This window comes from Coffea arabica, chromosome 8c, assembly GCF_036785885.1.
Source record: "Coffea arabica cultivar ET-39 chromosome 8c, Coffea Arabica ET-39 HiFi, whole genome shotgun sequence".
NCBI classification, from domain to species: Eukaryota; Viridiplantae; Streptophyta; class Magnoliopsida; order Gentianales; family Rubiaceae; genus Coffea; species Coffea arabica.
In genome coordinates, this window is record NC_092325.1 from 36,241,399 (window position 1) to 36,253,979 (window position 12,581).

Below are 12,581 nucleotides of genomic sequence, written 5' to 3' on the forward strand. Positions count from 1 at the left end.
TGTAGGGGCCCTCCCAATTTGGGTCGAGCTTGTTGGAGCCGTGTACTCGGCTTATCGAGTTCTTCCTCAGGACGAGGTCTGCTGGCTGGTACTGTATAGTCTTTACTTTGGCGTTGTGATAGCGAGCGAGCTGGCTTTTATACTTAGCCATTCGAATAGCCGCTTCCTCCCGCCTGACTTCGAGCATGTTCAAGTTGCACCTAAGCTCTTCCTCGTTGGATGTTGCCACGAAATTCTGTGTTCTGGGTGAGGGAAGACCGACCTCCGCGGGCACCACGGCCTCTACTCCGTATGTTAGGGAGAACGGGGTCTCGTGAGTAGCCGTCCTGGGCGTAGTGCGGTAAGCCCAGAGGACACTGGGGAGCTCATCCAGCCAGCTTGATTGGGCGGACTCCAGTCTAGTCTTCAACCCTTGCAGGACAGTTCGGTTAGCGTTCTCCACCTGGCCATTGGCCTGGGGGTGACCAACCGACGTGAAGTGTTGGTTGATTTCGAGCTCGGCGCACCAGCTGCGGAAAGGGTTCTCGGCGAACTGGCGGCCGTTGTCGGATATCAGGGCATGCGGAATCCCAAACCGGCAAACTATGCTCTTCCAAAAGAATTTCTGAATTGCCTTCCCCGAGATAGAGACCAGGGGCTCCGCTTCCACCCATTTTGTGAAGTAGTCTATGGCTACCACGAGGTGCTCATATCTTCCCGGGGCTCGGGGAAAGGGACCCAAGAGGTCTATACCCCATTGAGCGAAGGGCCAAGGACTGTGGATGGGGACCATCTCCCGAGCTGGCTGATGGCGCAGCGAAGCGTGCACCTGGCAGGCTCGGCATTTCTGGACCAGATCTGCTGCGTCTCGGAAGACGGAGGGCCAATAGTAGCCCAAAAGGAGGCACTTCTTAGCCAGCACTCGGGACCCCACATGGGCCGCACATATTCCTTCATGGACTTCGCGCAGGACGTAATCACCTTCCTCGGGCGTCACGCACTTTAGCCAGGGGGACAAGTACGACCTCCTGTAGAGGGTTCCCCCGGCGTAGGGGTACTTGGCAGCTCGGAGTTGGATGCGCCGGGCCTCAGCTTTGTTTTCGGGGAGGTCACCCGAGCTGAGGAAGTCAACGAGGGGCGTCATCCAGGTGGCCGAGCTGTCTATAGCCAGGACCTAGACCTGATTGATACTTTTCTGCTTTAGCACCTCTACCAATACCTCCTTGCTCAGGTGGGCAAATGAGGAGGATGCCAACTTTGAAAGGGCGTCTGCCCGCTTGTTCTGGGACCTTGGCACCCGCTCGATTTCGAACGTTTCGAACAAGGCCACCGCCTCTCGTACTTTGGCCAGGTACTTCTTCATAACCTCGTCCTTGGCTTCGTACTCCCCAAGGACTTGAAGGACGACGAGCTGTGAGTCGCTCCTGACCTGGATCGCGGTTATTCCCATCTGGTGGGCTATCCGCAATCCTGTGAGCAGGGCCTCGTACTCGGCCTCGTTGTTGGACGCGGGGAAGTCCAATCGGAGGGCGTAGGTCAGTTCCTCCCCGGTAGGTGAAATGAGTAGCAGACCCGCCCCGCTTCCTTCCTTGCTGGAGGCCCCGTCTACGAACAACACCCAGGGCTCCTTCGGCAGCCGCTCCTCGTGTTGGGGGCTTAGCTCGGTTAGACTCAAGCTAGCCCCCTCAGCAAGGAAATCCGCTAAGGCCTGGGCCTTGATGGCTTTGCGGGGTTGATAGCCGATGTCGTGCTCGACTAGCTCGACAGCCCATTTGGTCATTCTGCCCGAGACCTCTGGCTTGGTGAGTATCTGACGCAAGGGCTGGTCAGTCAGGACTACAATGCCGTGAGCCTGAAAGTAAGGGCGGAGTTTACGTGCCGCATGTACCAAGGCAAGGACCAACTTCTCGGCTGGCGAGTATCGTGTCTCTGGCCCCTGTAGAGCTCGGCTTACGTAATACACCGGCCTCTGAGCCCCCCCATCCTCCCGCACCAGGACCGCGCTGACGGCCTCGTTGCAGGCGGAGAGGTATAGGAATAAGGTCTCCCCCGGCTCTGGGCTGTCAGAGATGGTAGCTCGGCCAAGTAGATTTTTAGGTCGATGAAGGCCTTCTGGCACTCCTCAGTCCAGTGGAAGTCCTTCGGCGCTTTCAGTACTCGGAAGAAGGGCAGCCCCCTGACCGCGGAGCGCGAGAGGAACCTATTCAGGGCGGCCATCCTTCCTGTTAGCCGTTGGACTTCCTTCACGCTCCTCGGAGGGGCCATGTCCATGATGGCCTGGAGTTTATCCGGGTTGGCCCGGATTCCGTCTCGGGACACCAGGAAACCGAGAAACCTTCCCGATCTGACCCCGAAAGTGCACTTCTTCGGATTCAGGGGCATCCGGCTCTTCAGTAGGATGTCCAGGACCTCCCGCAGGTCGGGTATGAGGCGCTGGTCAGTTCGACTTTTGACGATCATGTCGTCCACATAAACCTCCATGCTCCTGCCGACCTGGTTTTGGAATAACTTGTTTACCAGGCGCTGGTAAGTTGCTCCCGCGTTCTTCAATCCGAAGGGCATGGTCCTGTAGCAGTAGGTTCCCTCCTCCGTGATGAAGGAGGTCTTGTCCCGGTCCTCCTCGGCCATCTCTATCTGGTGATATCCCTTAAAGGCATCCAGAAAGCATAAAACGTCAAAGCCCACAGTAGAATCTACTAACCTGTCAATTCGAGGCAGGGGAAAGCAGTCCTTTGGGCAGGCTTTGTTAAGGTCTGTGAAGTCTACACACATCCTCCAGGTCAGGTCCTCTTTCTTGACCAGGACGGGGTTGGCCAGCCAGGTCGGGTAGTAGACCTCCAGGATGATCTTGGACTCCAACAACTTGCCGACCTCCGCCCTGATCACCTCATTTCTCTCGGGGGCGAAACTTCTTTTCTTCTGCTTTACCGGCTTGAAGCGAGGGTCGACGTCAAGGTGGTGGACTGCCAGGTCCGTTGGGATCCCAGGCATGTCATCCACCGACCAAGCGAAGACCTGGGAGTACTCTCTTAGCAGAGCTTTCAAGTCCTCCTTCTCCCTGGCGGGCAACAAGGCTCCGATGCGGAGGACCTGATTGGGCCGATCCTCCCTTAAGGGGAATTCCTCAGTCTCATCCTGGGTGCCCAGCTGTTGGGCCTCGTCCCCTGGGATGTAGGGCTCCAGATAGGTTGTCTGGGCGACCACCTTCTCCTGCCCCCGGAGTGTGGCTAGGTAACAAGCCCTGGCTACCTCCGGATCGCCGTGCACCTCGACTATCCCCCCCGGGGTAGGGAACTTGACGCTGAGGTGGTAAGTGGAGGAAACAGCCCGGAGGGCGTTCAAAGCAGGCCTCCCCAGGAACACATTGTACGGGGACGGCTGCCTGACCACCACGAAGTTGACGGGAACAGTCCGGCATTTGGGAGCCTGTCCTACTGTGACCATCAGGGTGATCATCCCTTCCGAGCTGATGGGTGGTCCGGTAAATCCCACCAGAGGTGTCCGGACCGGGGTGAGCTGGTCATCCCTTAATCCGAGCTCCCTGAACACCCTGTAGAACATGATGTCGACCGCACTACCCTGGTCGACATATACCTTCTTCACCCGATAGTTGTTGGTGACAATGTCTATCACGATGGCCTCATGGTTCCCAGAAGCCAGGGGGACCGCATCCCTTGGCCCGAAAGTGATCTTCTCGTCCATGCGCAAGCGCTTCAAGGAGTCGTCCCCTTCGGGGGGTGACCGCTTGTTCTTCCGAGCTGCATGGCTGTCCCCCCCTGTGGGACCTCCGGCAATGGTGTTTATCACCCCCGCCAGGTTCTGGGTGTCCTGGTCGGGAGAGTGGCCCCGAGGAGCGTCGCGCCGCTCTGGGCGGTCCCGACGCCGTCCCTCACGCCTATCCCCGTAATGGTTGCGCCCGAACTCCTGACCTGGTCGGCGTACGAACCGACCTAGATAGCCACGTTGGATCAGGTCTTCAATCTCCTTACGCAGGGCCCAGCACCCCTCCGTGTCGTGTCCGACGTCACGGTGAAAGGCGCAATATCGGTCCTGGTTCCTTTTGTTCCGGGGCGTCCCCATCTTGGGCGGCCGCTCTCCCAGCCCTTCCGCCTCCATGACGGCCAAGATCTGAGCTCTGGGCCGTGTTAGAGGGGTGTAAGTCTTCTCTGGGAGTGGTGGCAGAGCAGGGGTCTTCTCCTTCGAGAGCCGATCAAAGACATTTTTCTTGGCCGGGGCCTCCTTGCCCTCCAGGGGGTTGGTCCGGCCCTTACGATCTCCGATCTCCCGATCTGACTCTTTCTTTAGGCGACCCGCCTCCTCCGCGTTGGCAGCCTCGTGAGCCCTGCGTAGGAGCTCTTCCAGGTTTACGGGAGGCTTCTTAGCCAGATCGTAGAAAAGCTCCTCCACCCTGAGCCCGTTTGTGAAGGCGGCCATCACCACTTTTTCGTCCTTGTCCCTGACCTGCAAGCTCTCCGCATTGAAACGGGTCATGAAATTCCTCAGCGACTCGTCGGGCCTTTGCTTGATGGACATCAGGTGGGTTGCGTTCCTCGCGTAAACCTTCGAGGAGACGAACTGGGCTGCAAACTGCCGGGCCAGCTCGGGAAAGCTCCGTATAGATCCCGGTTTCAGTCCCTGGAACCAGAGCCGCGCCTTCCCCTTTAGGAACATAGGGAAGGTCTTGCAGCGAACCTCATCCGCGGCGGTTTGCAGGCGCATATGCGTCAGGAATACCGAGAGGTGTTCTTCCGGGTTTGTAGAGGCATCGTACATCTCGATGCTCGGAATCTTGAACCTCCGGGGTAGGGGGTAGTCCTCTATCTCCCGGGTAAAGGGTGAGGTTGCATAGTTGTCTTCGTATGGCCGGGGCCTCAAGATCTGCTCGAGTTCATCCCGAGCAGGGTCCAGATGATCGCGGGGCCGGCTTTTGACAGACCGAGCAGGGGAACGCTCGAACCCATTCCGTGTGGGCTTCCTCGGAGAGGGGTCTCTGGGTTGGCTCCTCGCGGACCTGTCGCGGGAATACCTCTCGCTGTCCCCGACCACCGAGGCTCGGGGGCGGGGAGGAGTCCGGGGTCGCTTCCTCCTAGGGGGCTGGTCGCGCGACTCATCCTCCGAAGGATCAGGGGGTAACTCTTTCTCCTTTCCCTTGGCCTTGGAGGTCTGTGCACCCCCAGCCCCCTCTCCCTCCTTCGCCTGCCGAATTATATCCTCCAGCATGGGGAGATTCTCCGTCACGAACATGAAGATCTGCTGCCTCCGTTCCCCTGAAAGGGCCGAGCCACCGACGCCCTGGGACGCCCCGGCCTCTTTCCGCTGGGACCCCTCACCGCCCCCAGGGCCGGCGCTCTCTGCCGTACGCTTGGATCGCGTCCGGGCCATCAACACAATCTTACTTACCTTACGTTCCCACAGACGGCGCCAACTGAAGAAGCGCTGAGCTTCCCCGAGGAGAGCTGACCTGATCAGCTCGGGGTGTCGATGGGAGAGCTGATCCAAGACCTGCAAAACAGAGAAGATGAGCTAACAGAGAGGGCCCGAGGGTTGTCCCCGAGGGCGCTCCGACGGCCAAGTTAGTTTTCCGGTGAGTCAGGTTCACGGGAAGTAGCAGCTGTCCAGAGTAAATTGTCAATAGTGAGCGTACCTTGTACAGTGGAGGTGTGTTATTATTTATACCTGCAAGGGAGTCCGACCTCCGCACGATGCGGGACTTGCCCAGTATAGATAGCATCCCGCACTCAGGGGGATTACTCCCGACCTCCTCGGGACGGACCTTCGCCTCCCCTGGGAGCCCTAGTCGGTGCGGCCCAGGGCTGCTGCCAGGAGTCTGGGGGCCAAGGCCCAGCTCGGTTCCTCCTGGGCTGCCGCGTGTCCGGGCCCAGAACGGGGCCTCTGCAAAGCCCTTTTGTTGATCAATAGAAATTGTTGCATCGGAACATATAGATGCAATTCCTTCATCTTTCCTTTTTCCTTTGAGGATGATCTAGCAGGTTTTGCTTAGACACCTGCATGCATCACCAACAGTTTTGAAATCATCAGCCTTTGAACGAGGAGGTATGGATTTTGTCCTTCTTCACAACTATAGATAGATTTGAAAATGAATATGGGTAGAAAAAATATGGAAGATAGAGATTCGTCTCACATGCTTGACAGAAATTTAGTGTTGCAACAAATTTCTAATGTATAAAACTTATGCAAGACAAAAAAAAAAAAAGGAAAAAAAGATATGGTGGAGATTGGAGAGTCCTTTAATTCTTCCCTTTAAACGTTAGACTAGGTAATGGTCTTGGCGTTTGCTCTTGAACTGACCATTTACTTCTTCAAAACTTAACCTGGACAAATTGTAGAAAGCATTTGATGGAAATTTCAAATCTGATATTATTAGTAAGATTTAAATAAAGAGATGAAACATTTGGAACTTTCGCAATCATGAACTTCAAGAATTGATGTGTATCAGTGTATGAGTACGTGTCACATGGACCCTTTATTAATTGTGGAAACTAGAAACTAATAAGAAATACCTTGGTAACTCATGGATAGGCAACTTTTCAATTGGAAAATAGAAATGTTATAGACGTTGTAAATTTGAAGTTACTAACTTTAGTCACTATTTTTTTTTTATATCAAGTTTATCGTTATTCTATCTCCTTATCACTATATTTTAGATATTTGCAAATTCTAATATTTAAACAGTTTTGTAAATCTTTAAAATCTCAAACAATGCAAAGTAACAATTGAAAATGTTTCATATAAGACTGTAATCAGTTACAATGTTTTGTAAATCTGTTGTGCATAGGCATATCAATGGATGGGGTTTACGTTGGATCTCTTTGATCGAAATCTAGATCCATTAAATTTAGTTGAACCAAAACCTAAACTCAAATCCTTATAAGTTTGAAAAAGTAAGTTCAGACCCAAACCCTTATGGATTTGGATATCTAATTGGTATCTATTGTATTTTTTTTTGAACATACTAAAGTAAAAATATATTAAAAATATATAGAGTTCAAAATAATATAAATACCATCTAATTTTTATTTTCAAATAATAAAATTAATATTCAAGATGTTGAATGCAATATTACGGACTAAAAAAAAGAACTATTATCGACTTTTTCTATTTATTTTCAAAGTATCAACTGTATCCATGTTCAATCTTTCATTTGTTTGTCTTTATTTTTTCTCCTTTTCCTGAAAAAATTTGTATCGATTACAATGACAACTACGATTAGATTGGAAAAAGAAAACAATTATGAAATCTTATTGTACTCGATCCAATGACCATAAACTATTAGATTATTTTATAAATTTACTAATATACATATACACACACATACATAAATATACATACATGTATATGTATATATAAGTATGTATGCATGTATGCATGTATGGATATTATTTAATTATATACATATATATATATACACACACACACATGGATCTGAGTAGGGTCTAGTATGGGTTTGGGTTTAACTATGGATTATAGCAAACTAGATTATATCCACACCTATAACTCTCTTACAGGGTATAGGTCTATATAGGGTCTGAATTTGAAAAATTAAATCCAAACCTTACTCAAATATATTAGATTTGTGTTGAATTTAGATAAAATCCGGTTCATTGACATTCCTAATTGTGCACCAGTCAGTCGCTCCACTAGCGGTCTTCTTCGAAAGGGAAAATCGTCCAAAATGTTCCTCACATTTTGTAAAATGACTTTTTTCGTCCCTCACTTTTAAAAGTGTAATTTTATGTCCCTTACATATTTACATCGGTCAAATTTAGTCCCTAACTAGGTTTCCGATCATTTTTTGGCCTGAATCCATCACGTGCAAGGCACGTGATCATTTTTGAAGGGTAAATTTGTCAAATTATATTTTACATAATCTGATCTATAGTCCTCTACATTTTATAAAACAAATTTTTTCGTCCCTCACATTTTATAAAATGATTTTTTTCATCCCTCACATTTCACCACATTTCAAAAAATGAAATTTTCATTTCTCACTAATTATGTGTGTAAATACATTTTTTTAAACACATGTATATGTCTATTTGATTTTGCTTAATAATAATAACATAAACACATGTATGTAATTGGGACCAACTTGTGGGCTATCTTCTCTTTTTGTATGATTATGACTAATATTTACCAATAGAACCTTAATTTGCATATTCTTATTGTATTTTGACCGAAAATAGCTTTATTGGCCAACTTGACAATGAATGCAAGATTATTTACTAGCTAATACCAGATGAAATCAAATGATCACGTATAATACATAGTATTTGTATTGTTAAGTGAAATCAAATAGACACATACATATATTTATGCTATTCGTATTATTAAGTAAAATCAAATAGATATATATGTGTTTAAACAAAATGTATTCACACGCATTTTTTTTTTTAAGGTTTCCCTCACATACATAATTAGTGAGGGATGGAAATATTCATTTTTTGAAATGTGAGGGATGGAGAAATTCATTTTGTGAAATGTGAGGGATGAAAAAATCATTTTATAAAATGTGAGGGACGAAAAAATTTGTTTTATAAAATGTGGAGGACTATAGATCAAATTATGTAAAATATAATTTGACAAATTTACTCTTCAAAAATGATCACGTGCCTTGCACGTGATGGATTCCGGCCAAAAAATGATCGGAAACCTAGTTAGGGATTAAATTTGACCGATGTGAATATGTAAGGGACATAAAATTACACTTTTAAAAGTGAGGGACGGAAAAAGTCATTTTACAAAATGTGAGGGACATTTTGGACGATTTTCCCTCTTCGAAAGTAGTGGAAATTTACAAAGGTGGAACCCAAACTTTACCACGTGTTAGGGTAAAATGCCACAGTGGTCCTCACACTATTAAGAAATTTAGCTTTTGGCCCACAAACTATTAATTACAAAGTTTTAGCCTTCCAAATAATTAAAATATATAATTTTAACCCTTTTGTTAATTTGAGTCATTATGTCTAACAGAGTTACAAGATTCATGAGATAGGCAAAATACCCCAATGGCTCTCAAACTATTATAAAGTTTAACTTTTTTGCCCTCCAACTATTAATTGATAAGTTTTAACTGGCCAACTAATTAAAATGTATAATCTTAAGCCTTCTATCAACTTGAGTCATTAATTTGAACTGAAACATCTATTGATAAAAAAATTCGGGATGTGCCCAACTAACTTGTTGTTTGACAAATAAAAAAGGTTTAAAATGCAGTGATATAAAGTTTGGAGGAATCTTTTCAAAGAATTAATTATTTGAGAAATTTAGAAAGTTCAAGTTGTAAGGGAACCAAGATATGTTGGAATATTTTCAAAAAATGAAATGTGTGCCAAATTTATGTCATTAAGAAAAGCACATGAATCCAATGAATTTGGAACAACACTGAAAAACAAGTTAAATTCCAAATGAAAATAATTCAATTTCTTCAACCTATCCTTGCTGGAATTTCTCTGTTCAGGGTTTTGAGTTTTGAGTTTTCAATTGATTTTGGTCAAGTTCAGCAATTAGAAATTTAGTAAATTAGTTTATGAGTCAAAACAATTTTACCCTAACACATGCCTTGTGAAGATGAAAATCCCCTCGATTATGCTCCTGCCACACACGCGGTAAAGTTTCTATTTAACATAACGATTCAAGTTGATGAAAAGAGTTATGATTATATGTTTTAATTAGTTGGAGTGGTAAAATTTATTAATTAATAATTGGAGGGCCAATAGTTGAACTTTATGATAGCTTGAGAACCATTGCTATGCACGTCATGCTATATTTGTTAAACATAACGATTCAAGTTAACGAAAGGGACAAAATTATATGTTTTAATTAGTTGGAGGGTTAAACTTATCAATTGATAATTGAATGATCAAAAGTTAAATTTCATAATAGTTGGAGAACGCATTTTACCCTTAAAATATTGTTGATAACGTCAGCACTTCGTAGATACCCCAATAGACAGCTATATAAACATGTTACCCTGCTGATGGAGGCAGATTTCCAGAGAGAGTAAAATATTGGAAGTCCAGAGGGTAAAACAATAGGGGGAAGGAAGGAAGAAAGAAAGGCTTATGGATACTACAGTGTCTTACCTGGTACTCTATTTTGTCATCTGGGCATGCATCTATGTGCTCACTTCAAATTTAAGATCCCGGAAATCAGCAGCCAGACTCCCTCCGGGGCCTTATTCATTTCCAATCATCGGAAATCTCCATCAGCTTGGTAAAAAGCCCCATCAATCATTTGCCAAATTATCCAGAACTTATGGACCCCTGATGTCTCTTAAGCTAGGGAGCAAAACAACCATACTTGTATCATCTCCAACTGTTGCAAGAGAAGTGCTACAAAAGTATGACCAGACCTTTTCAAGCCGAGCAATCCCCACTGCAGCTCAAGCACTCGATCACCACAAGTTCTCTTTGGTCTGGCTGCCACCTTCCGGCCAATGGCGGAATATTCGCAAGATGTGCAAAGAGAATATTTTTGCAACACCAAGGCTCGATGCTAACGAAGGCCTTCGTCAAGAAAAGCTTCAAGAATTACGTGATTATTTGCATAGGTCTAGCCTTAGAAAGCTGTGATTGTTGGTGATGGAGCCTTCACAACATCTCTTAACTTGATATCAAGGACTCTATTTTCTAAAGATTTTGCCAACTATGGCTCTGACTCGTCTCAAGAACTCAAAGAGATTGTGTGGGGGGTGATGAAAAATGCTGGCGCTCCTAATCTCTCAGATTACTTTCCAGTTCTTCAGATGATTGATCCCCAGGGAATCATGAGGGACAGCAAGTTCTATTTGCAGAAGTTGTTTGATATTTTTGATGATATCATTGATGAACGGATACAAGTCAGAAGTTCATCAGAGACTAAGAAAAATGATCTGTTGGAAACACTGTTGGATCATAGCATAAAGATTGAGTTTGAATTTGGCAGAAAAGATCTCAAACATTTGCTTATGGTAAGTGTTAACCTGGTCACCTTTATAAGCTAGTTGGTTATAGATTTACATGTCTAAAAACTTTCTTTGTATAATTAATTTCTTGTCCTTCCATTGACCCTGGAGCTAATTCTGTGCATTAATTATAGTCGATAGGAAGTTTTGCTTGACTGATTCTCTTAAGAAATTAAATGGCAACCTGACATTGATTGTCATGAAAATTTATCATTTGGTAAAATGCTGAAAATTAATGATATCCTCTAGCTATAGAATGACTGCTAAAACATGGCTTGTAGGGTACTTGACTAGTAATGTGCAGGGCAGAAATATAGGTTGGAATAGAATTGAATCTTAAGTGTAAATCTTCAGCTTTTGCATGATAATCTCACATCATATGGGCAGGAATTAGGAAATCTGTTGGCTTGACATCAGTCTTACTATGGTTTCTACCAGGATCTATTTGTGGGAGGAACAGAAACTACTTCAGTCACTGTGGAGTGGGCAATGGCAGAGTTATTACGCAACCCTGATAAAATTGCTAAAGCTAGAGCCGAGCTCAAGGAAGTCATTGGACAGAAGGAAGTAGTCCAAGAATCAGATATCTCGAGGCACCCTTACTTGCAAGCGGTAATCAAAGAAACTTTTCGGCTACACCCCGCAGGACCATTACTTGCTCCTCACAAAGCTAATGATGATGTAGAAATCAATGGTTACATGGTGCCAAAGAACACACAAGTACTTGTCAACGTGTGGGCTTCGGGTAGAGATCCGGCAACATGGTCAGATCCTGAGATTTTTGAGCCAGAGCGATTTTTAGACAGTGAAATTGATGTGAGAGGCCAGCATTTCGAGCTCATCCGGTTTGGTGCAGGGAGGAGAATATGTCCTGGATTGCCTCTGGCTTATCGAATGGTACATTTGATGCTAGCTGCTTTCATTCACAACATTGACTGGAAACTTGAAGAGGGAATGAAACCAGAAGATTTGGACATGGATGAAAATTTTGGGCTGTCAGTTCACAAGGCTTTGCCTCTGGAGGCTATTCCTGTTAAGCTATGAGTGCAATCCAATAATTTGTAGGCCTAATCATTTCAGATGATTAGAATTGAGATTGTTGTAAGTTTTGTATGTAAAATCTTTTAGGGTTAATATCAGAAACCTCCCCTGAGGTTTCTTCTAATCACATCTAGTACCCCCCATGTTTTTGAAATCACACTTAGCACCCCTGGTAGTAGGATGTGACAGGTTGTCCTAATCAAAATGTGAGAAATTACCCAAAAACCACCAACACCAGGCAAATTTTTAAGCGTGGAAATGCTGGAAAAAAATAATGAATAAGAAAAATTATTGGAAACCAGAAAATAACAAAAATGCCATTGTTTTGGCGCACAATTTGAGCGCCATTTTCTGCATATATAACCATGATAACCATAAAAACGGGCTTTCACAAAAACACTATTGCCACCACTACGTAGGAAGGCACCAGGAAGACCAAAGAAAAACAGAAAAAGAGGACCTGATGAAGAACATGCATCAGTTCATACACAAAGGTCAACCACATTAAAATGCTCTAAGTGTGGTTTATTTGGCCACAACAAAAGAACATGCAAAAGAGAACCAGGAACCTCTACAAGGACCAATACTAGTTCTACTC

General features: G+C 45.6%; 2 protein-coding genes and 1 pseudogene across 2 annotated transcripts; 1 reads left to right on the plus strand and 2 right to left on the minus strand.

Moving 5' to 3' along the window:
* Positions 1 to 1,153: 1,153 nt before the first annotated feature.
* LOC140013539 (uncharacterized) lies at positions 1,154 to 1,759 on the minus strand. The gene has a single exon (XM_072062848.1). It carries the CDS (start codon positions 1,757 to 1,759, stop codon positions 1,154 to 1,156), a length of 606 nt encoding a protein of 201 aa, XP_071918949.1.
* A 170-nt stretch (positions 1,760 to 1,929) lies between these two features.
* LOC140013541 (uncharacterized) lies at positions 1,930 to 5,710 on the minus strand. Its single transcript, XM_072062849.1, has 2 exons — positions 5,624 to 5,710; positions 1,930 to 5,481 (listed from the first exon to the last, which is right to left on the minus strand). Exons 1-2 carry the CDS (start codon positions 5,708 to 5,710, stop codon positions 1,930 to 1,932), a joined length of 3,639 nt encoding a protein of 1,212 aa, XP_071918950.1.
* Positions 5,711 to 10,061: 4,351 nt separating this feature from the next.
* LOC113706044 (cytochrome P450 76T24-like) lies at positions 10,062 to 12,061 on the plus strand (annotated as a pseudogene).
* The last annotated feature ends 520 nt before the right edge of the window (positions 12,062 to 12,581 follow it).